Source organism: Dasypus novemcinctus, chromosome 21 (assembly GCF_030445035.2).
Source record: "Dasypus novemcinctus isolate mDasNov1 chromosome 21, mDasNov1.1.hap2, whole genome shotgun sequence".
Lineage (NCBI taxonomy): Eukaryota > Metazoa > Chordata > Mammalia > Cingulata > Dasypodidae > Dasypus > Dasypus novemcinctus.
This window is the reverse complement of record NC_080693.1, coordinates 36,945,749-36,971,807: the sequence shown is the minus strand read 5'-3', so window position 1 is coordinate 36,971,807 and position 26,059 is coordinate 36,945,749. Positions and strand designations below refer to the sequence as shown.

Here is a 26,059-nt window from a genome sequence, read left to right as displayed (position 1 = left end):
TTACTTAACACAAATACAGTTCACAGTCACTAGCAAAACTAACTTTCCTTTTACATACAAACTTTTATTCCAGTGTAATCTGTTATCAATGTAGTGGTAACATAAACCATTAAACACTAGAGTTATGCCTGCTAAAGACAGAGTAAAAAAAAACAAAAACAAAACAGACAGACAAAAATAAAAGATGCCTTGAACTTCAAACAAAGGCTATGGTCAAGTTTTTCCCTTTGCTTTTAATAAGTTGCTTTTTAGTAATATAAAATACATGATGACTGTAGAATTTTTTTAAATACCCAACAGTTTAAGGAAAATTTAAAAAGTCATTCATGATTCTACCATTTAGAGACAATCACAGTTAATAGTTTGGTTAATTGTTGTCCTTCTTCTCTTTTCCTAAGCATATATTTAATCATATATATAGGCTAAACCAAACCTGTTCTTTTTACTTCACATAGTATCTCAAATTTTTTCCCTATCATTTAAAACTCTTCATACATATATTTGATGGCTGTATATACCAGCTACTACCTGGACAATTACAACATGCCAGGCATGTTTAATTCCTTCAACAGCTCTGAACACTGTTATAGACAAACATTATTATAGATGACCAAACCACATGGCTGAGGTTACAGATCTAAAAAATGGTTGAAATGGATAGCAAAGCCACAGTTTTCAGTATGCTTTGATGTCTCTCACAACATTTAAGTCACTGTATGGTTGTACTACTGGTTATTTAAACATTTTCCAACTGTACATTTATTTCCAATATAGCAGTATTATAAATAATATTAATAGTTTTACATCCAAATTTTTGTCTACGTTAGCGACTATTTCTTTAAGATAAGTAAATATCTAGAAGTACAATTAAGGTCCTTATTACATTTTTCCAAACTGTTTATCAAAAGGATTGGGCTAAATATTACTCCCACTACACAGTATATGAAATTGCCTTACTCATCAAATACTTCCAGCATTAAGCCTGTTCACATCTCTATTTGCTAATAAGATGTTCAAAATAGCTAACGAAACGTTTCTCCATATAAATACACTGGATATTTTCACTGCCTCTGCTATAAATTTATTGTCCATGTCATAAAGAGGTTTATGTCTAGAAAAGATGACCTTTCTATAAAACTATTTTACTGGTAACAGTCACTAGGCAGAGAAATTCCCCCTATGGACTTTTAATGAAGGGATACAGGTATTTATTGTATTTATATAAATATGTTTAAGATAGAAATGAGTCCATGAGGAGTCAAAGTAATTATCTAAATCTTTTAAATGTGAATTTCTTTTTCTATACTTGCAAAACTTGCTCTCCAAATCAGTTTTAAAATGTACCCCCTCCCACTTTCTTTGCTCTGGCTCTCTTTGGATTTCCAAATAATGACATCACACTTAGCAGTGTTTTTTAGTCTTTTTGCCTACCCACATTCATTAACTTTACTTTTATGACATCTTAAACATGTTATAATTTGTTCTCAATTCCAATATATATACCTTTTATTCCTCCAGTTCTACAAGTTTCTGGCTGGACATCTTACCAATACCTCAAACTCAGTATAAATTAAACCTGAAATTGTTCACTGGCCATCCCTTTCTCTGCCATCAGCCTCCTCCCCTTTCTTCCTTTAACCAACTCACTCTGTAATATTTTGTGACACTTGTCTTTAGCCTCATATCTAAATCAATCAACACATGCTACGAATTTTACTCCAATGCCATGTGTTCTACTTCCTAATTACCTATGAAATTGGTTCTCTCTTACCATTCCTATCTCCACTGCCCTCATTTCTCTCTTATGTTACTACAAAACCAAGTCTCAAGTGCCTCTACCATACTATCCTACAAATTTCAAGCAAAATGGTATATCAAAAATAAAATACTGGTCAAGGTACTTCCCACCTTAAAGCCTTTCCATTGCTTCCCATGGCCACTAAAACTCTCATAACACATAAGCACAGTACTGCAGCATTAAATGTTAGGGCTCTAGAGCCAGGTCACTCTTTAGTCTGCCACTCACTAACTGCAAGACCATGGAAATGTTACTTAACCCTCAGTTTCTTCATCTGTAAGGGATGATAATACTAGGATTTACTTCACTTGCTGTGAGGATCAATGAAATAAGGCATGTAAGATGCATGGCATTAGGCCTGGCAAAAACTGAAAATACAACAAAATGTTATGCTTTCATTAATATGACTGGACCTAAAAGCATTAATTGTGAATTAGGGTTATATAGATGAAACATAGCCTTAAGTTATTTATCCATACACATAAGTCTTTTTGTATTGCTGGTCAAATAGTTGAGTTTAAAGTACATCCCGGAGGGAAGCAGATTTGGCCAAATGGATAGGGTGTCTGCCTACCACATGGAAGGTCCAAGGTTCAAACCCAGGACCTCCTGACCCATGTGATGAGCTGGCCCACATGCAGCGCTGATGCATGTAAGAAGTGCCCTGCCACGCAGGGGTGTCCCCCACTAGGGGAGCCCCACGTGCAAGGAGTGTGCCCCGTAAGGAGAGCCACCCAGCATGAGAAAAGTGCATCCTGCCCAGGAATGGCACCATATACACAGAGAGCCAATGCAGCAAGATGACGCAACAAACCGAGACACAGATTCCAGGTGCCGCTGACACAAGCAGACACAGAAGAACACACAGCGAATGGACAGAGAGCAGACAACGGGGCGGGGGGGGGGAGCGGGGGAGAGAATTTTTTTTTTTACTCTAAAAAAACCACAAAACACTTTCCATTGTCTAAATTTAAGATACTTATCTTCTCTATTACATTGTCTTCAAGGTACAAAAATTACTGAACCGGGACCAAAAGTATGATCAGTCATTTCATAAAATCCATTTTGATGTTCTAGCTCAACGCAATTAATATAGTTAGTACATTCATAATACTAGTTTTTGACTCAGTGATTAATTTCAGATTTATCATACATTTAAACTTACCCTTCAGGAGTCGTTTTAATTTTGCACAATCCACATTGATATACTGTAACAATTCTATATCGTGTACATCAACATTATCTTCTGAACAAACAGTCAATTCCTGTAATCTAAAAAGTAAAAACCAAAAATAATTCATCAATTTAAGATTTAGGATACCCTCAAATTGCAAATTCAATATATTCTTTTTACCCCAATGATGACAGCTTATCACAGTAAATACATATATGAAAATAAGGGTATCAATATTTCTTGCAAAAATCTAAATGAACATAATTTACGGGATAAAATGAAAGAAACAATGATAATCCAGTAAAAACCCTAGTATCCCGATCTCCCAAACTGATATGTCTAAATAACATTTCCCACTAAAAGGATCAGGTTTCTTGGGAAATTAGTTTAATCCAGGATTGGGGCAGGAGATATAAAAAATTACCCTAAATCATCTTGAGCTTGAACACAAAACTAGCAACTACAGGAGTCACGTCAAAATCCCAGTCAATCCCACAAAAGTCCCACTTAAAGGGGCTCCCACTATCAAAAGATGGAAACATCTGAACATCAAAAACTTATGTCTACCCATTCTGTATTCATAGACTGGAAGACTAAATATCATTAAGATGTCAATTCTGCCCAAACTGATTTAAAAATTCAATGCAATCCCAATAAAAATCCCATCAGTCTTTTTTGCAGAAATCGAAAAGCCAATAATCAAATTTATTTGGAAGGGTTAGGGTCCCCAAATAGGAAAAAGTGTCTTAAAAAGGAAGAAAGAAGCTGGAGGACTCTCACTTCCTGACTTTAAAGCATATTACTGAGCTACAGTAGTAAAAACAGCATGGTACTGTCATAAAGACAGACAAATTGACCAATGGAACAAAATAGCGAATTCAGAAATTGACCCTCACATCTACAGTCAAGTGATTTTTGACAAGGCTCTTAAGTCCACTCAGCTGGGCCACAATAGTCTATTCAACAAATGGTGCTGGAAAAACTGGATAGCCATAATTCAAAAGAAAGAAAGAAGACCCTTATTCCACACCTTATACAAAAATTAACTCAAAATGGATCAAGGACTTAAATATAAAAACAACAACCATAAAGCTCCTAGAAGAAAACGTAGGAAAACATCTTCAAAATCATGTGGTAGGTGGTAGTTTTTTAAACCTTATGCCAAAGCATGAGCAACGAAAGGAAAAATAGATAAATGGGACCTCCTCAAATTCAACACTTTTGTACCTCAAAGGACTTTGTCAAAAGGGTGAAAAGGCAGCTGACTCAATGGGAGAAAATATTTGGCAATCACATATCTGGTAAGGGTTTAATATCCATGATATATAAGGAAATCATACAACTCAACAATAAAAAGACAAAGTAGCTGATCAAAAAGTGGGCAAACAAGTTGAAAAGACAATTGTCCAAAGAAGAAATACAAATAGTGAAGAAACATATGAAAAAATGTTCAACATCACTAGCAATCAGGGAAATGCAAATCAAAACTATAATGAGATACCATTTCACACCTATTAGACTGGCTGCTATTAAAAAGTCAGAAAACTGTAAATGTTGGAAAAGTTGTGGAGAGATAAGAACACTTCTTCACTGTTGGTAGGAACATAGAACAAATTGAGCCACAGATTCAGTGGCTGTTCTGAATCCAGCCACTGTGGAAGACTGTTTGGCAGTTCCTAAGGAAGTTGAATATAGACTTGCCAAGGAATCCAGCAATACCATTGCTAGGTATATACCCAGAAGAACTGAGAGCAGTGACATGAACAGATATCTGCACACTGATGTTCACAGCAGCGTTATTCATGATAGCCAAAAGTTGGAAACAACCCAGGTGTCCATCAACTGAAGAATGGATAAACAAATTGTGGAATATATACATGGTGGAATATTATGCAGCAATAAGAAGAAATGAAGTTGTGAAACATATTATAACATGGATGAACCGGAGGACATTATGTTGAGTGAAGCAAGCCAGACATAAAAGGACAAATACTGTATGACTGCCCTATTTTGAACTAAATATATCATGTGAAATATAAACATATTATGTGAAATATGAATACAAGTAGGATTGCATATATGACTGTTTTTCTTTGAAGCTGAACAAATATAAGTTAATAGTACAAAAGGTTAATTTCAGACAAAAAAAAAATACTAAGTGAAGGAGACCAGGCACAGAGTACTACATATTGTATAATTCCACTTACATAAAGTATAAATATAAGTCAATTTATAAAGGTGAAAGTAGATTAGTGGTTATGTAGATGTGAGGAAGAAATGCTAAGGGTTGTAGAGTCTTTCTTTTTGGAGTAATGAAATTGTTCTAAAATTTTTGAGATAATGACTGTACAACACTGTGATTATACTAAAAGCCACTGATTATACACTTTGGAAAGAATTGCCAGAAACAGCAGCTATGTACAGTGGGGGGAAGCACAGAGAGATTGAGAAGGAATTTTCTTATTTGTCTTTTTTATTATTATCATTGAAATAATGAAAATGCTCTAGTAATGACTGAAGTGATGAAAGCAGAACTATGTAGTTATAGCAAATACTACTGACTGTACACTCTGGATGAACTGTATGTTTATTAATATGTATCAATAAAATTGATTTGTGTAAAAAAAAACTTACATCTGTCGTAACTGAAAATATGAAAAAATCTATGAGTCTGTGGTAACACTCCAAAGAAAAAAGACAGAAAGAAAGAAAATCTTACTGGTCGCTGAAAATGCATGTATAAAGAGAAAGAATCAAACCTCTATCTTGCCTTCCCTTTATGGACTGTATTGCAAGATAACAACGAGAGAAAAAAATCTTTTTTACAAGAATGACAACGTAAAAAATATTTTGCAGACCCCAGGCAATGATCGCCAATGGCTGCTAAAAACATATGGTAAGAAATTTATAAGAATGCGTATGTTGATATACCTAAACCCAACAAGTGATCTTAACACTAAGAGTGGGACAATTGTATAACACATGGTTCCTAATGCAGTGTATAAGAACTATACAATATCATCTATGAAGTATCCTTGTCCCCAATCTAATGAAACTGAATCCAATCAAGCCCAGCCACACACAGAATGTAGAAAATGCTACAAAAATCTAGTTCTTCAACAAATAAACAGCATTAAATTAAATGGGAAGGAGGTAGGAAAAGAGGAAATAATACAGATTAAGAGAGACAAGAAAAATATCAGTTACAAGGCACGTACTTACTGGATCCTGATTTGAAACAAAACAAAAAGCCAATTTTTCAGATAAACAGGGAAAATTAAATACAAACTTGTTAATAGACGATATTAAGGAATTATGATTTTTGTTAGGTATGGCAATGGTATTGTAGTTAACTTAAAAATCTATTAGAAAATAAACTGAAATATTTACAGGTGAAACAAAATGTCAGGGATTTGCTTTTAAAATACTGAAAAAAGGGAGAAGAGGAAGTAAATCAAGAATCACAAAAAAATAAAAAAAATAAAAACAAGAATCACAGCATGTTGATAACTGTTAAAGCAGAGTAAGAAATGCATGGGTATTGCAATACTATTCTGTCTCCTTTGTGTACGTCTGAAATTTTGACAAAATAAAAACTGAAAAACAAAGGAATGGACTGTTACTTTATATTTTTCAAGTTATAAGTAAAATAAGGCTTAAGTTTATTAACTTCAATTTCACAACAACTAGAATTCAGGAAAATGAAAAATACTTAATCTCCATTCACAGGATATATTACATTGCATGCAAAACAGTAGTCTTTATTGCACTTTTCACTGTACACATTTATATTATTTAATCAATGTCTCCTTCCCAGAAGGACATAAACTTATAAGGACTTATAAGGACAAGAATACTTTTAAATTTAAAATTTAAATTCTACACTGAGTAGACAGTTATCACAAGTATAGAAAATGTAATACTTAATAAAAATGTTGATATTTTCTTAATTCTTAATAAAAGGTGTTAAACTTTTCTTTCATGTTTTCAGCTTTTCAAAAGTTGGTATTACTAATCTACTGAATTGTGCTTCTTAATAATGCATACTCAATATTTCAATTAAAAGACATCAAAAAATGTAAGCAGCACAATGGAATTACTAATTTTCATAAGTACAGAAAGAAACGGTAAAAAAGCACCATTACTACATGGTCATACTCATTCATAATAGCTACTTGAATTTTAAGCATTTTAGTGCAGTTTCAAACTAACAAATTAATCACCACACTAAACCTTCAGCTGTTAAAGCTGAAGACTCATGTCTTCCTTCTCCAATTCCTCTTTCACTCATTTTATCCTACATATGTTGGCTAACATTAAAATTATTCTAAGCACTTACATAAAAAGCTCTTCATATCACCATGTGAGAAAAGTCTAGCAGTTCACGCTGGGAATAAGAAGGTCCTCAATACTCATTTACATGTTAAAAATCTCACAGATGCTACAAAGAGCCTAGAAATTTGGAGTATGCCTTCCTCGGAAGTGCAACTTTTGAAAAACTGATTCCTGTGGTTATTTGCAGGAAATGAAATTAAAGTTTAACCCCTTTTATAGTCCAGTTAGCTCTACAGGGAAGGAATCTTTTGTAAAGCATAAAAGTTATTTCTGAAACAGAGAAATCAAATAACAGATAGTTCAAGCAAAAGAAACGAAGTAAAAAACCTATCTCTAAAATATCTAGAAATACCAGGTAAACTGAAAGAAAATATTTAAATATTTTCATATAAAAAATATATAAAAATAGAAATTAAAGGATATTTCTCTTCCCCAAGTCCAGAAATGAGGAGGAAACTGAAAATCAGAGAGTTAAGGTCATGATCTGGCCCTGCAGCAAAGGAAGGGTTGAGATAGGGTATTTAGGGTTTTTGCTCTCATTAACCTAGGCATTTGGGGTTCAACATTCACATAGGGATTGGATATAAGGCTTTGTACCCTAATAATGCAGGATTAGAACTGGGACCCTACATAAAACACCACCACCAGACAACCAAGCAATCACTAAAATGTATGTGTTTGGGGGGGGGGGGGGGGAGCAGCAAGGAGAAAGGAAAAAAGAGAAAGAAAAAGGAATCTAACAGCACAAAGAACTTTGTGTCTTCTGTCTAAACTTTGGTAGGGGAAAAAAGTCACCCAGGGCTGTACCTGTTACCCTGGTTGACAGCATATAAAGATCTGCTGTCAAAATTTATATTACCCATGCAATCTGGGGCTAAATGAGACGTTAACAACAAAAAAGGTCTAGACCTGGGCACCTGGCAAAAATCAAATGCAAAGCCATCACTAGGACATTCCCATAGCTCAAGACTATAAGAGAATAAGAGATTTCCAAAGAAAATACAGGTCTCACTAAAGGAAAGTTTCCAATCAAAGATAACAAAAAGGAAAGGAAACAATTCACTAAGAACGGGTCAGCAAATACAAACGCAAGAATTATATAATCAAGAACATAAGATCATATGAAAATCTTAGACTATAAAGTATGTTTTAAATGATTAAAGATATACAAGAAGGAACTGAAAACTATTAAAAAAAAAAAAAAAAGATACATATTTGTGAAAGAACCAAACCAAACTATTAAAGAGTCCTCTGCTTCTGGTGGTGTGTCAAATATGATATTCTCAAGGGCCCTCCCACTACAAAACAACAGATCTAGTGCAATAGGGCAATTGTGCAGTAGTTCTGAAGAGAAACCAGCTAATTCTCTATGTAAGAGTTCTAAACCCACAGAAAACAGAATATGTAACAGAATAAAATGATATTACAATCTGTAGACCAATCTTTCCACCTTAAAAAAAAAAAAAGAAAAATAAAAAAGCAATTCAGTCTTGAAAGAGAAACATTTGGAGACAGGGAGAATTATCAGGCACAAAAATCTATTATATACAAAATTAGTTTTCAGGAAAAGCTGCCATTCAAGTCATTTACAGATTTTAAGTCACCTTTCACTGACAACAATGTCATAAAATGTCCTCTCCAAAATTAAAACATTGTAATGGTCTTTTGGGTGAACAGTTCTCTAACAAAAGAAGAGTGTTAGCCTATTTCTGACACAAACAAAATGAAAAAGCAGGTGCAGGTGTCTGAAATGTATTTCACAGAACCCATTTCTGAGCACTCAATTCTGAAAGCTAAAGAAACTTAACTTCTGTTCTGGCAACAGATAGTGAACTAGAGTCAGGAAAATAAACAAAGGTTGTTTATTATATAGATAAAATCCCATAAAATAAAACCGCGAAGACTAGAAAATTTAAGTGTTCTAGACTTTTCAAAGGAGGTATGTTTGCTATATTTTGCAAAGCAACTCATGTGTAGATGGACTAAAAACCATTTAATTATTTTCATCATTCCTGTCTTCAGTGTAAGATTATTTCAGAGCCATAATCTTAATCTGCTCAAGTGATCATCCTTAGCAAGGAAGGGTTTTCGTTTTACTTTTTAATAATTTTCCAGCCTTCTATTCTGTAGGTGTTTGTCACGTGCTTATTCAACAAGGATATGATTTCTCAGAATATGAAAGTTACTACTGAAGATTTTTCATGAAAACAATCTATCATATAAACATTACCCAAGAATATCAATCATAAATTAAATAAATTTAAAATTTTCTTTGCACCAGGAATTCTATTGAGAGACTGTAGAATATTTTTCCTAACAATAAGACTTTGAAGCATAATTTTTGGTTAAAAGTTAGTAGGATTTTGAAGTTAGTCAATTGCCCAAAACACCAAAGCACAAATTCTTAAGCTATGACATACACGTTCATTTACAAGTTTTGGAAAAACAACAAAAGAATGAGTGACTCTAACTTAGGAAAGTCCACCACTCATACAATGAAAACAAGCCAAAAGTAGCAACAGCAACAAAAAGGAATGTTTTCCTCTATACTGTGCGTTTGATTCACTAAATGATACAGCAGAAAATTACTCCATGTTATACTTCTCACTTGGTCGTAACTAAGGACCCATTTGACTCTACGTGCTTGAGAAAGGTACATCATTTGCATAAAAGCAAGTTTCAGCATTACTTGGTACTGTGAGTTCTAATACCATCCCATGGAGCACCACATACACGTTTCACCATCTGCAGCATAAAACAACCAACGCTCACACAATGTTAATTTTTAATCACCAATAAAACCTTAAATTATAGAAACAATAATAAGTATATATTATAAAAAGGATTTCATCAAAATATAGCTAAAATAGAAGTATATGGAAGCAGTCTGGTTAAATGAAACTAATACGGACTCGAAAGCCAGCCTGACTGAAGATCTGTCTCCTCCATTATTTGGTATGTAACTTTGATCATTTCTTTAGGTATTAGTTAGGTTACTTGCAAAATAGGGGAAAGTATCACCTACAATTCAGGACTACTGTAAAGATAAGACAAATAACAGAATGTACTCCAAGCGCTCAAAAAATAAGAGCTTTTACAGTTCATACACTTAACACAGTCCCATTTCTGGAGAATTCTGTTTTACAATTACTTCCTAGTGCTTCCATACTGTTGAGGTGTTTTTGTTTTTTTGTTTTTGGTTACTTAGCATCTTGTGATAAGGAGCACAGTTGGGAGAGCATCAGAATTCTAACAACTCATCAATTATTCCACCTCGTTAGCTGAAAACCTAAACCAAAAACTAATACATAGTGCTTTTTCTTTAAAAAAAAATTTTTTTAAGTCTTAAGACACTAATTTATTAATGTACTGGTTCTGGGTGATATTTTTTCCTAAAATAATTTAGACTTTCAAATTTATAACATTATATTCATATTTAATTGCACACACTAACAGTGCAAAATAAAAATTTCAAAGAAACTAATGGACTTTTGTAGAAATTTTATACAAGTAAAACTAATTTCTGTCAACTTTCTATTTTTATGTAGACAAAAGAAAGACTTCAATGATAGCACTTTAAAATTTATATTACTTACAAGAATTCTGGGTGGATTTACACACTAACCTGGTAGAAATGCGACTAAAGACTGCATTGAAGTTGTTGCAGCTGAGAGAAAATAAAACCCCAGAGGCGGAATTCCGAAGTTCAGCTGCATGTTGATTTCCCTCACGACATGTGTGAAGAAAATGGCAGATTTCTGGCAGCAACTGTTTGACCAGCATCGTTTCGTCTAATCTCATTGTGTCCTTTGGTTGCTAAAATAGAAAAAAATTACATATTCCTAAAACTATCTTAATTTTACATGTAAAAGTGGTAATGCCACTTTTTTTTCAACTTTCTATTATGAAACTTTGAAACATACAGAAAAGTTGAACTAGTATAATGAGCACCCATTTACCTATCACGTAGACTTAACAATTACTAACATTTTATATTTGTCACATCTATCTATAGTGTAATAAAGGGGATAGTTCCATCTACCATTCTCTAATCAAAACAAAATAGCAACTCTACCCTCATTCCCTTCCCACTCCCTTTGCTTGATAACACTGTTCATTGAATCTCTGCATGAGCCCTTCTTCTCTTGGGAATTCCCAGTTTGTTCTGAGTTCTAAATAAACTTTATTCATTCACTGGTGAGCACATCATGTCATCTATCATCTCAACATCCAAATAAATTTTAGGGTGGGCAATCACATCCACCCCTAGATGGAATGACCACAATAGGTAGTTATTATTATAAATAAGTTTGTTGAATCAAACATATATGTAAGTTACAAATATCGTAACACTTCACCCCTAAGTATCTGAGCAAGCATCTCTTAAAAATAAGGAGTTCTCTAGTATGATTTCAATTTAATTATCACACCAAGGGAAAGTGTTTCCTTATGGTAAATCTTAACTTGTTCTACTTGTAACTATATTTTCTGCAAACTGAAACAAATCTAATGGCCTGATTAGATTCAGGTTAAACCTTTTAGGTAATGCAATACACTTCCTACTACAACACACCAGGAACACCACCACCACTCACCCTCCACCCTGTTAATAACACCAAGTTTGATCACTTGGTGTTACCACTAAGAATCCTATTTTGTAAAGGTAAATGTTCTCCTTTACAATGAAAAACAATGGATAAACTATCCTGCACATATTCTGTCTCACAGTAGTATTTCACCTAATGATTTTAGTATACACATTCGGATAACAATTTTGATAATGAGGATGACAAGAACAAAAATTTGTGTAATATGTGTGCTACACCAGATCCTATCATTGCCATCCCATGTGTTTTCAGATGCAGATACACTGAAATATATGAACAAAAATAAACAGATATCCAAAACTATGCAAAATTCAAGTTACAATGACTATTTATAGGTTAGCCAAACATTAAAGATATTGAAACTAGCTCCAATTAATAAATAAAAACCATAGGAATGTTCAAACTTTCGAACAGTGGTCATTCACCAAAAAAAAAACAAAAAAAAAAAAACTTAAGAATTGTGATAGTGAAGCAGGCTAGTAAGATAGGGAATCAATAGATGGATCTAGAACCTGACAGAGAGTCCACATGGACATCAATAACCCTAAGATGGCTGCTGGAAGACTCTTCCCAAGATTCTGCCACTCAGAAGACTTCCTCTGGAAGGCAGAGAAGAAGCCCCAGATATTCTCCAAGGACGTTATCATTGGGCCCTCCTGGGAGACTGATGGGAGAAATAAGCAATCAAAATGATAAACAGCTGGAACTCCTCCCCTGCCATTAGCAAATTGGTAGGAGAGTTGACAGTTTAAAAAGGCAGGCACAGGGCCTAAGCTCTCTCTTGTGCTCTCCTGCCTCTGGACCAGAACTCCAGCTGCCTTCTCCCCCACTTGGATCACTATGCAAGTAAACGTGGGGATTTATAATCTATAATAGGGAATTGTAGTCTGTAAATCAGCCTGCTCTATGACTTTTCAACCCCTTCCTCTCTACCCGGGACCCCTGATATGTTTTTTTCTCCCATTTCTCATCCCTCCCTACCTAAATAAATTACTGGCCTAACTCACCCGATGTGCTCTTGAAATTCATTTCTGCAGCAATTCATTTCTGTAACAATGGTTAGTAGGCTAATATGTCAACTGGGCCAGGTAACTGTGCCCAGTTGTTTAGACAATCAAGACCTGGGCTAATTGTAATACAAGGACATTTTTGGACGTTAGTCATCAGTGAGTTTATTGCATAGGTGACTGATTACATCTATGATCAACCAAGGTGATTGCCGTCAGCAATGAGTGCATTTTATCCAATCAACTGAAAGCCTTAAAAGGAGAAGTGATTTTAGCATTCAGAATTTCCATCTCTGGACAGTCAATGTCTCCCGGAAATTCCCAAGGACCTTCAACAGACCTTCATCGGAGTCCCTGGTTTATAGCCTGCCTGTGGAATCTGGACTCGTGCACCCATGTCACATGAGAGAATTTTATAAAATCACATACTATTTACAGCTATCTCCTGATGATCCTGTTTCCCTAGAGAAAAATGACCAATACAGCTTGGTACCAGAAGTGGTTCTTGAGGAACATAATTTTAAACATGGGATTTCTGAAGAGGTTCTGGGAGTTTTGCAATTGGCTCTCCACTCTAATTGGATTCAAGGGTACTAATGACTCCCTTCCCAATAAGGAAGAGGCTGCTAACAGTCCAGGGTGTGAGTTGGCAACGGAGATACGCAAAATATCTCCTACTTCCATGCTTATAAGGGACAAGGATCTAGGTGAGAGTGTTTTCAACACCTTAACAGAGTTTTGCGGAGTCAAAAGGTACAAAGATGTGGGCTGGCTCCTCCTAAACACTCTGGATATAGTTACAGAAGAAAGGGATTGTGGGAACAGATGTAGCTCAAGTGGTTGAGTGTCTGCTTCCCAAGTATGAAGTCCAGAGTTCAATCCCTGGCCCAATTCCAGGGTCGAGTACCTTGAAAAACAAACAAAAAAAACCCATCCTTTGGGAAGTGGACTTGGCCCAACAGATAGGGTGTCTGCCTACCACATGGGAGGTCCGCAGTTCAAACCCAGGGTCTCCTTGACCCATGTGGAGCTGGCCCATGCACAGTGCTGACGCGCACAAGGAATGCCCTGCCATGCAGGAGTGTTCCCCATGTACAGGAGTCCCACGCGCAAGGAGTGCGCCCCATAAGGAGAGCCACCCAGCGTGAAAGAACATGCAGTCTGCCCAGAAAAGGTGCCACGCACACGGAGACCTGACACAGCAAGATGACACAACAAAAAAAAAAAGTCCCGGTGTCGCTACTAAGGACAGAAGCCGTCACAGAAGAACACACAGTGAATGGACACAGAGAGCAGACAACTGGGGTGGGGAGGGAGGGAGGAAGGGGAAATAAATAAAAAATAAATCTTTAAAAAAAAAAAGGGATAAGCTAAAGGCTTCAAATTTGCAACTTAAACACCACATGAATGATGTGAAAGTTTCTATGTGTGCTCTTAAAGAAAATCTTGTTTCCTGAAGCCACAGGCTGGAGATTTCTGAAAACCAGAATCAGACACTCATCATAAGAGTAGCAGAGTTACAAAGGAAACTAAAATCTCAACACAGGGAGCCTGCTGTTAAAGTGAAGGCATTGATTGGAAAGAAGTGGAACCCTGATGATTGGAATGGACACAATATGGGATGATGATGTCAGTGGGAGCATTGGAACCCTAAATTCTGCTGAGACTTTGCCAGATAAACCTGTGATAGCCTGCCCTGTGGTGACCACACTTTGTCAACCTTGTATCACCCAGCCTCCAGCCTGCCCAGGGAGTCCCAACCTCCTTCCAGCCCTGAGGTGGGTACCAGACAAACTAAAGCCTGCATTGCCCAGCCTCTGGCTTGTCCCAGGGAGTCTGGAACTCCTCCCAGCCCTGAGGCAATACCAGTCAAATTCCAGCATGCACTGCCCAACCTCCACCCTACCCTGAGGAATTTGTCTTCCAATTCCAGCCAGAAGAGATTTCTCCTGTATACCAGGGCAAATCGAGCATCTCAACCACAGAGAAGCTAGGTCATCTTTTGGTCCACGTTTCAGTCACCCAAACACACTGTTAGAGCCCTTTCTTAACCCCTTGAGCTGGAGCATTGAATCCAGAATTTCTGCTTAGTGGCCCATATCAATAAATTCAGCCTGACCCAACTTTATATTACTTCCACCATTATCCCATACCCCTGGTACCCATTCCCACCCATATTCCCCTGATTTCCATCTATATAAATTGGGAAACTCATGCAGTTCTTTTAGAGTATAGTGTACTTCCTCATGGGTCACACTTTGTATTTCACCTTTGGGGGCTTGTTGTGATTTTAGTCTAGTGAATAGGTCTAAAAGAGAAGAGGGGTGGTGAGGTGGCTAAGGAAAAGGATTAGAAATGCCTTGCAAGCTATAGACCTCAGGGCATTCCTTCAAATTTTCATCTGATAAAACAAGATTAGAGGAAATTAAAAGGTTTAGAGAGACTGGAATACTAGAATGGGTTTACCATTTAAGACCTGTTCACTCACCCCAGGAATGTCCAGAGAATACACCTTTAACCAGGACTGTGAGGAATAAATTTGTAAGACTAACTCCATCTTCCCAGAAGAGCTCTGTCCTTGCTCTTCTCTGTAGTGCAGATATTAAATATTAGGGGGATGATAGGATCTCAGGCCGGTAAAAGTCAAGTATCTGCAGTTAATCAACAAAGACAAGTTGGGTGTGGCTATGGCAAAGCAGCAATCAAAATAGTCTGAGTCTCATGGAGTTATGGAGTTGGCTAATAGATCATGGGGTACCTAGAAGTGAAAGAGATGGCAATCTACTAAATTTCTTCTGGATCTGTATAAGCAGAAGAGTTCTAGGTAAAATGAACGAAACCCTAACTTGAATTACATTACAGATTTAGAGAATCACAGCCCCTTAAACAATTCCCAGGTTAAGACAGTTTACAAACCCAGAGCCCCTTGAAGGAGGACAAGGCCAAGTCCCCTTCGGGAGGGATCCTGTTAAACTGCCCAAAATTTATACTGTTAATCTTCCTCCCAGCTTTCCCCAATGAGACCTATGGCCTTTTACCAGAGTAACTATGCATTGGGGAAAAGGAAATGATCAGACATTTCGGGGATATTTAGACATTGGCTCAGAAGTGACATTAATTCCAGGAGCCCCAAAATGTCATTGTGGTCCACCAGTCAGAGTAGGGGCTTATGGAGGTCAGGTCAATGATGGCGTTTTAGCTCAGGTCCATCTCACAGTGAGTCCAGTGAGTCCCTGGACCCATTCTGTGGTTATTTCCCCAGTTCCAGAATGCATAATTGGAATAGACATACTCAGTAAGTGGAAGAATTTCCACATTGGATCCCTGACTTGTGGAGTGAGGGGTATTATAGTTGGAAAGGCCAAGTGGAAGCCACTAGAACTGCCCTTGCCTAGCAAAAGAGTAAATCCAAACCAATACTGGATTCCTAAAAGGACTGCAGAGATTAGTGCCACCGCCAAGTACCTGAAGGATGCAGGGGGTGGTGATTCCCACGGCATCCCCATTCAACTCTATTTGGCCTGTGTAGAAAATATATGGATCTTGGAGGATGACAGAAGATTATCATAAACTTAACCAGGTGGTGACTCCAATCACAGCTGCTGTCCCAGATGTGGTATCATTGCTTAAGGAAATCAACACATCCCCTGGTACCTGTTATGCAGATGTTGATCTGACAAATGCTTTTTCTGCAATTGCCATTAGTAAGGACCACCAGAAACAGTCTGCTTTCAGCTGGCAAGACCAGCAATATACTTTCACTGTCCTGCCTCAGGGGTATATCAACTCTCCAGTCCTATGTCATAATATTGTTCCTAGGGATCTTGATCATCTCTCCCTCCCATAAAACATCACATAAGTCCATCATATTGATGATATCAAATTGATAGGCCTTAGTAAGCAAGAAGTAGCAATGACTCTAGACTTACTGGTAAGGCATTTGTGTGAGATAGGATGGGAGATAAAGTCAACAAAACTACAGAGGCCTTCCACCAAGGTGAAATTTCTAGGTGTCCAGTAATATGTGGCATATTGAGATATCCCTTCGAAAGAAAGGATAAGCTGTTGTATACAGCCTCTCCTAAGACTAAAAAAGAGGCACAATGCTTAGTTCTTCTCGGATTTTGGACACAACACTTTTCTTATTTGGGTGTGCTACTCCGGCCCATTTACTGAGTGACCAGAAAAGCTGCTAAGTTTTGACTGGGGACCAGAATGAGAGAAGGCTCTGCAATAGGTCCAGGCTGCTATGCAAGCTGCACTACCACTTGGGCCATGTGACCCAGCAGATCCAATGGTGCTGGAAATTCCAGCGGCAAATAAGAGATACTATCTGGAGCATTTGGCAGACCCCTATAGGAGAATCATAATTCAGACCCTTAGGATTTTGGAGCAAAGCCCTGACATCTCTGCAGATAACTACTCTCCTTTTAAGAAACAGCTTTTGGCCTGCTATTGGGCATTAGTAGAGACTGAACAATTAACCATGGATCACCAAGTTACCATGAGACCTCAGTCGCTAATCATGAGCCTAGTATTGTCTGACCCACCAAACCATAGTTGAACAGGAGCAGCACTCCATAATGAAATAAAAGTGGTATACATGAGATAGGGCTCAAGCAGGTTCTGAAGGCACAAGTAGATTACATGAGGAAGTAGCCCAAGTGCCCATGGTCACCACCATTGCCATGTTACCTTCTCTTTTCCAGTCCACAGCTTTGGCCTCTTGGGCAGTCCCTTACCATCAACTGACTGAGGAAGAGAAAACTCAGGCTTGGCTTACAGATGGTTCTACATGATATGCAGGTACTACCCAAAAGTGGACAGAGGCAGCACTGCAGCCCTTTTCGGGAATTTGTGAGGACAAATTGTCCCAGTGGATAGAACTTTGAGCACTGTACCTGGATGTTCATTTTGCTTGAAAGAAGAAATGGCCAGAGGTACGTTTGCATACTGATTCATGGGCTGTTGTCAATGGTTCAGCTGGATGGTTAGGGACTTGGAAAGAACATGATTGGAAAATTGGTGACAAAGAGATCTGGGGAAGAGGTATGTGGATAGATCTGAGTAGGCAAAAAGATGAAAATATGTGTCCCATGTGAATGCTCACAAGAGAGTGACTTCAGCAGAGGAAGATTTTAATAATCAAGTAGATAAGATGACCTGTTCTGTGGCTAACACTCAGCCTCTTTCCAGAGCCACTCCTGTCACTGCCCAATGGGCTCATGAACAAACTGGCCATGAAGGTAGGCATGGAAGTTATGCATGGGCTCAGCAACATGGACTTCCTCTCACCAAGGCTGACTTGGCTACAGCCACTGCTGAGTGCCCAGTCTGCCAGCAGCAGAGACCCACACTCAGCCCCGGATAAGGCACAATTCCCTGAGGTGATCAGTCTGCTACCTGGTGGCAGGTTGATAACACTGGACCTTTTCCATCATGGAACAGGCAGTGATTTGTTTTAACTGGAATAGACACATACTCCAAGTGGCAGTTTGATACTGTTTATGAATTCCAAAAACAGATACTGGATGTTTGTAAACTGGTCTGTCCCTCTGGGCATATTAGATTATATTGGTTTCAGAGGTTTCACTTTCACTTGATTAAATAATGATTAAGGCTTTGATTGGGCACATCAGTAGGATGTTGAATCCCTGCCCCCTTGGTGGGCATGGTCTCACAGAGAAAACAACATGGCAGAAGAGTTGGTTGGAGTTTTAATGCTGGAGCCAGGGAAGTTAAGCACAAAAAGGAACAGGGAGAAGGCTCGATTAAATACAGCAGAGGCCCCAGGAAGACAGACGAGCCATTCACCTGATAGTCTACTGCTGGCCTTGTGGAGATAGCAGAGCAGCAGACTCTGGAGAGAGGCAAGACCTGGGAAGAGAGGAACCCAGGAAGCCTGAACCCTTGCAGACTTTGGCAGCCATCTTGCACTAACACTTGGCAATAAGTTTTGGTGAGGGAGATACTTGCACTTTATGGCCTGGTAACTGTAAGCCTCTACCCCAAATAAATGCCCTTTATAAAAACCAATGGATTTCTGGTATTTTGCATCAGCACTCCTTTGGCTGAAAATATGTTCCAGGTATGGGCTTGCATCTAATGAGCACAATGCTTCTTCCAAAACTACTAACCGTGGACTTATCAAATGTCTTATCTGCTATCACAACATTCCAAACAGCATGGTTTTTGATCAAGGAACCCAATTCACAGCAAATGATGTGCAGCAATGGGCACATGTTTATGGAATTCACTGGTCTTACTACAGTTCCCCATCATCCTGAAGCAGGTGGATTGACAGAACAGTGGACTGGCCTTCTGAGGACTCAATTATGGCACCAACTAGGTGGAAATACTTTGCAGGGCTGGGGCAATGTTCTCCAGGAGGCTGTGTATGCTCTAAATCAGCATCTACTCTATGGTGGTATTTCTCCTACAGCCAGGATTCATGGTTCCAGGAATCAAGAGGTGGAAATGGAAGTGGCACCACTCACTATTACCACTAGGAAAATTTTAGCTTCCTGTCCCTGCAACCTTAAGCTCTGCTGATCTACAGGTATTAGTTCCAAAAGGAGTGCTGCCGCCAGGGTACACAACAATGATTCCATTGAACTGAAAGTTAAGACTGCCACCTGGCCACTTTGGGCTACTCTTACCTCTGAATTAAAAGGTAAAGAAGGCAATTACTGTACTGGCTGGGGTGATTGATCCTATCAAGGGGAAATAGGACTACATCTACATAATGGGGGTAAAGAATAGTTTGCCTGGAATATAGGAGATCCTCCAGAGCATCTCTTAGTATTGCCATGGCCTGTGATTAACGTTATTGGAAAATTGCAACAACCCAATCTAAGCAGAACTAATTTATGTTAATGGCCCAGAATCTTCAGGAATGAAAGTTTGGGTCACCCCACCAGGCAAAGAACAACAGCCAGCTGAAGAGCTTGCTGAGGGTAACAGGAACATGGAATGGGTAGTGGAAGAAGGTAGTGATAAATATGAACTTTGACCACATGACCAGTTACAGACATGAGGACTGTTTTAACAGCCATGGGTGTTTCTTCCTTGTTTTGTTATGAGTATGATTGTATATGTACAAGCAACATCTTCGTTTTCTTCCCTAACCTTTTCCCTTATGATATGAGAAGTTGTATTAGTTTCATGTCATAATATTTAAGGATGTCAAGTTTAAGAGTGAATATCACCCAAGAACTTGCACCCTATTCTGTAGGGAATTAATGCTTTCCAGTTTTATGCAGGAGAGCAAAACATTGTTAGACAGATACACACACACACACACGTCTGTTATTGTTTTACTTAGAGACTAAGTATGGCTTAAGGTAATGCGTATGCTTGCCAAGTTGACAAGGAGTGGACTCTGATGGTTCAGCTAATATGTCAGCTTGGGCAGGTATTTGTGCCCAGTTGTTTGGTCAATCAAGCACTGGGATAATTGTAATACAAGGACATTTGTGAACTTTAGTCATCAGTGAGTTTACTGCATAGATGGCTGATTACATCTACAATCAACCAGGGAGATTGCCAACAGCAATGAGTGATATTTGATCCAATCAGTTGATTACCTTAAAAGGGGAACTATGATTTCAGTATTCAAAAAGAATTTCCCAGCTTGTCTTTGGACAGCCAATATCTCCCGGAAACTCATCAAGGACCTTCATCAGAACTTCATCAGAGCCCCTGGTTTGCAGCCCGCCTGAAGAATCTGGACTTGTGCATCCCCATGATCACAAGACAGAATTTTATAAAATCTCATACATTTATAGCTATCTTCTGTTAATTCTGTCTCCCTGGAGAACCCTAGTTAATTTAAGAGTATTCCAATTCTACAACATTTTAATTATATGATATTGGTAAGGGTTAGTTCATTTTTGTTTAGTTATTCCAACTATTTATATCATAAACATGTAGACTCAGTCATATGATAAAAAGTAGGCTCAGTTCTTAGTAATCTGCCTTAACTTACTTTGATCGAAAAAAGAAAATCAAGAGACATCCATAAAATCATCAAAGGCAGCCCAGGAAAATACAACTGCTAAATAATATGAGTAACAATATTTTTAAATTATAAATTTAATGAAGAAAAAAAAAACTTATAAAGTTTCAATAGTACCTACAAAAGTAGAGCAGAGCAGTTATTTGTACAATTAGCATTGTACAAGTTACACTATGCCCACTTACTAGCATTTCAATTAAGCTATCTCCAAAGAGTATCAAACAAAACACTGGCCAATAATATCAGTGATCATTCTCCAAAACCCATTTACCATTACCTCTCAATTACAAATGCTAATGAAGAAAAGCTGTGGAACTGAAAGAGGCAATAAATACCTTATCCCCATTCAAGCATGGGTGTGGCTGATATACTGGCAATTTACTATCAAAGTACTAAAATCACTACAAGGAATTAATTCAGAAGTTTAAAAATGGCTCACTTTCCCAATGCCATCATCCTTTTTAATAGCTTTTTTGCTCTCTCACTCCAGTCCACAAATAAACAATGTATTACCAACTAATGGAAAGTATCACCCTAACACAGAACTAGCCCAACCTCAATTTAAATAGAACATTTATAAACACTGGAATATGGTCAAGGGTCAACAAAAAAGTTTAAAACATCATGCTAAGATTTTGTAGTCTACAGTTTCAAATACTTCCTTCCCTAAGGACACATAACTGTATGAATATAATTGTTTTTTTCAATTCCTTATTCTACTTCTTCCCCCAAAACTTTGGACCATTCCCTCTCAACCACACTATCCACATACATTAAAGACCCTTTCACTTTGGTTTACTATAGAGAACAACAATAACATATGTGGGAGAAGCAAATCTGAATAAAATAAGAGATGTACCAAAGTAAGGGAGAATAAGAAATAAATTAACTCCAATCATACTAAATGGACAGAACTTTAAAGTAGAGGTATTTAATTTATATATTTAGATAAACTCCTACCATATTCCAGGAAGAATTAAGACTGCTGAGGATAGAAACCCTTTGCTTTATGCAACAGAAATATTCTTGAAAAAGCTCAAATTAAGGCATGGTTGAAATACACTGAGATAGCTATTTAGGGCAAAATGAAGAGAGAATTGTTTTGTACTCAACTACTCCTCCACATACCTATTTTATAAGTTCATATCTGCACATCAGTATTCTTAAGGTTGGATCTATCTGTAGTAGTATTGTTTTATTTTTTAAAGATTTTTTTTTTTTATTTCTCTCCCTTCCCCCCCCCCCCCACTCCATTTGTCTGCTCTCTCTGTCCATTGGTTGTGTGTTCTTCTGTGTCTGTTTGTATTCTTGTCAGCAGCACCGGGAATCTGTATCTCTTTTTGTTGTGTCATCTTGCTACATCAGCTGTGTGTGTGTGGTGCCATTCCTGGGCAGGCTGTGCTTTTATCGCACAGGGCAGCTCTCCTTGTAGGGTGCACTCCTTGCCTGTGAGTCTCCCCTACGCAGGGGACACCCCTGCTTGGCACAGCACTCCTTGCACACACCAGCACTACACGTGGGCCAGCTCACCACATGGGTCAGGAGGCCCTGGGTTTGAACCCTGGACGTCCCATGTGGTAGGCAGATGCTCTTATCAGTTGAGCCAAATCCACTTCCCATGTAATAGTATAGTTTTAATTTTTAAGTTCTCTTTTATACAGATTTGAAAAGCAGAATATTAAAATCAGATTCATAGGGAGGTGAGGGGGGACACAAGATTACTTACTTGATCTTCCACATCACATTTTATCAGAGCGAAGCAATGCCACTGACCTAGCATTATTGGAGAAATTAAATAGTGATTTATCCATAAAATCATTTTCATAAAAACCTGATAGATGTAGCTAAAACCAAAGACTTCATAAGTAAACTTAATATCTATTTATAAAAGATGAGAGAAAAATTTGCTCGTAAAAACTGTCTGTGCCACCAGGTCAGCTCTTTTAACAAATTCATAGTCATGTCCTAGACAAAAAGCCTGTATGACTGTTCTCCTTGATCTCACCTATACTTTGGTACATCAGCGCATTCTCAAGACAATTCACAAAAACTACCTACTTACTTAAGGGTGCCTTTACTTACCCCAGCAAGACATTTTTCCAGTGTATCCAATATAATCAACTGAGAAAGATATAAATTTTTTTCGGCAGCTTCACCAAATATTCTCTAAAAGAAAAGATATTCACAACATTTTAAGTTTATTATAAAAGTGAAGCACCGACGATCAAGAAAATGGTTGCCTTTTTTTTTTTTCCTTCTCGTTCTCTCCTCCTGGATTCACCAGGATTCAATCCTGGGGACCTCCAATGTGTAGAGAGGTTCCCTGCCACTTGTACCACCTCAGTTCCTGGTTTCTGTTGCGTCTCGCCTTGACTCTCCCCTTCGTTTCTCTTTTGTGTTGTGTTGTCATTTTGCTGAATGCTTGCCTGGCATGCAGGCACTGACTTGCTGCATGGGCACACCTTTACCAGGAGGCCCCAGGAACCTACCATATGGAAGATGGAAGCCTAATCACTTGAGCCACATCTGCTCAAAAAGTCTTCCTTTTTAACTTGCAGACTCTTCTACATTTAAATCTGCTATTTCTAATTTCATCCCAATCCTCACGCAAAAAAAATTCTCAGGTATAGAGAAAAGCTGGTATTTATTAGTCTGCCATTAGCCTTCTAATAGTAAAAAGTGTGCTTTAAAAATATTTAGGATTTAGACACACACTGTGGCAGTTTGAGATGGTTATGAATTCCAAAAATAGATATTAGATTATGTTTGTAATCTGGTCTCTACCTGGGCGTGATTAAGTTATGATCAGGGCTTTGATTGGGAAACATCATTAGGGCACTGAGTCTCCACCTCTTGGTGGGTGGGGATTCACAAATAAAAGGCATGGCAAAGGACAGACTTGAGGGTTTTTGATGTTGGCGTTTGATGCTAAAGCCTTAAGCTGGAGCCCCGGTAAATAAGCTCACAAAGGAAACAGAAGCAAGCCCCAGGAAGAGAGGAACCCTGAACACAGGGAGAAGTAAGACCCTGGAAGAGAGGAACCCAGGAAATCTGAACCCTCACAGATGTCGGCAGCCATCTTGCTCCAACAAGTGAAAATAGACTTTGGTGAGGGAAATGACTTATGTTTAATGGCCTGGTATTTGTAAGCTCCTACCCAAAATAAATACCCTTTATAAAAACCAACCAATTTCTGGCATTTTGCATCAGCACCCCTTTGGCTGACTAAAACAGAATTGAGTACCAGGAGTGGGGTAGTGCTTTTGCAATTACCAAAATATTGCAATGGTTTTATAAATAGGTAAGGGGTATTTTTTGGAGGAATTGTGAGGTGCTTGATGGAAAAGGCCTAGATTGCTTTGAAGAGACTGCTGATAGCAACATGGATACTAAAGAGACTTTTATGATGCCTTAGAAGTAAAGGACGAAACTATTATTGGAAACTGGAGGAAAGGTGATATGTGTTTTAAAGTTGCAGAGAACTTAACAAGATTAACTCCTGGTGTTTTATGGAAGGCAGAATTTGAAAATGGCGAGCCTGGGCATTTAGCTGAAAAAATATCCAAAGTAAACCTAGAGAATGCGGCTTGGCTTCTGCTTGCAGCTTATAGCAAAATGCTAGACAAGAGAGATATACTGAGGACTGAACTGTCAGGCACAAAGAAAACAGTAAAATAATTCTGGAAATTCCAAGCCTCTGGAAATCAAGCTCCCAGAAGAAAGTGTCCCATTGGAGGACTTAACTAAATTTGAAACTTGTAAATCAGGATTGAAGATGCAGTTTTGTTGTAAAAAAGACTTGTGGAAAGTCTTACTATCTGATGGCTTGGACCCCTGCTTATTGCATGCTAAACCCAAGGTTTTTTAAGAGAACTGTGTGAACAAAACCACTGTCAGCCTAGACTAAAAGGACATGGAAAGGAGAGACTGAAGGAGAAACAGCTTTAAAAGGAAAACCATGGAACTGAGATCTGAAATTAAGACATAACCTTGGGCCAAGAGAGGAACCCCACCCATGTGTATAGAGAGGGTCAGTTTGCACCAGCAGTTGAAGAGGGTGGATGTTCCTGTCCGATGTTCTGGGAGAGTTTTGCTGCACCAGTGTATCGAGAGGGTGGAGCACATTCTCCAAGGATTAGGGCAGTTAAGTTAGCATCCCACAGTTCTGAGGAGTGGACCTGTCCCCCAAAGGCTAAGGCCAGGTGGTCAACTCATTGCTCTAAGAGGGTTGAGCCTGTATGCCAAAGGTTAGGGAAAGCCAGGTGGTCAACTCATTGCTCTAAGAGGGTTCAGCCTGTATGTCAAAGGTTAGGGAAGGCCAGGTGGTCAACTCTTTGCTCTGAGAGGGTTGAGCCTTGTATGCCAAAGGTTAGGGGGAATGTTGTCTTCACATCACTGTACTAGGGGGGTTAAGACTCTAACCCAAGTGTGGCAATCACCCCAATACTCTTGGAGGGAGAGGTCTGAAGCTTGGTCGGCACCCAGATGCTGGATGAGGGTGGAACCAGGAAAATGGCCATTAAGCAAGCCAGTGGAAAGGTCGGGTCCTCATATGGCCCCAAGGAGAAGAAACCATCATCTTAAGAATGACTCTCAGACTGAAATCGAATGGAGGATGCCCTACAAGTTTACTGAACTGTAGAAGACCCATAACTCATGTTTCCTTCCCAATTTCTCCTTATTGTAATGAAAATGCTTATCCTTTGTGTGTCCATTTGTGTACTGGAAACAGATAGTTTTGTAAGTTTCAGAGGTCTATAGCAGACAGGACTTTGCTCCAAGACAACCTGTATTTCTTTATATTGATTGTGACATGAGTCAGTACTAGCATTGTTACTGATTTAAGGTTTTTTCAAATATTGTAATATCTTTTTGGAATTCAGAGGGTGGAGTGTGGCAGTTTGATATGGTTATAAACTCCAAAAATAAATTTTGGATTATGTTTGTAATCTAGTCTCTACCTGGGTGTGATTAAGTTATGATTAGGGCTTTGATTGGGTTATGTCATTAGGCCATGGCAAAGGACAGAACTGAGGGTTTTTGATGTTGGAGTTTGATGCTGAAGCTTTAAGCTGGAGCCCTGGGAAGTAAGCTCACAGAGGAAACAGAAGCAAGCCCCAG

The 26,059-nt window shown here is 38.2% G+C and overlaps 1 protein-coding gene across 13 annotated transcripts in view; it reads right to left on the bottom strand.

The window, feature by feature from the left end:
* NF1 (neurofibromin 1) overlaps positions 1 to 26,059 on the bottom strand; it is a 298,008-nt gene that overhangs the window by 194,778 nt on the left and 77,171 nt on the right. For all 13 annotated transcript variants that reach the window (XM_058283832.2, XM_058283828.1, XM_058283823.2 and 10 more), the window contains exons 3-5: positions 23,021 to 23,104; positions 10,933 to 11,123; positions 2,964 to 3,070 (exon numbers count right to left, since the gene is read on the bottom strand). In XM_058283832.2, coding sequence (XP_058139815.1) covers positions 2,964 to 3,070; positions 10,933 to 11,123; positions 23,021 to 23,104 — 382 coding nt within the window. The remainder of the gene's footprint in view (positions 1 to 2,963; positions 3,071 to 10,932; positions 11,124 to 23,020; positions 23,105 to 26,059) is intronic.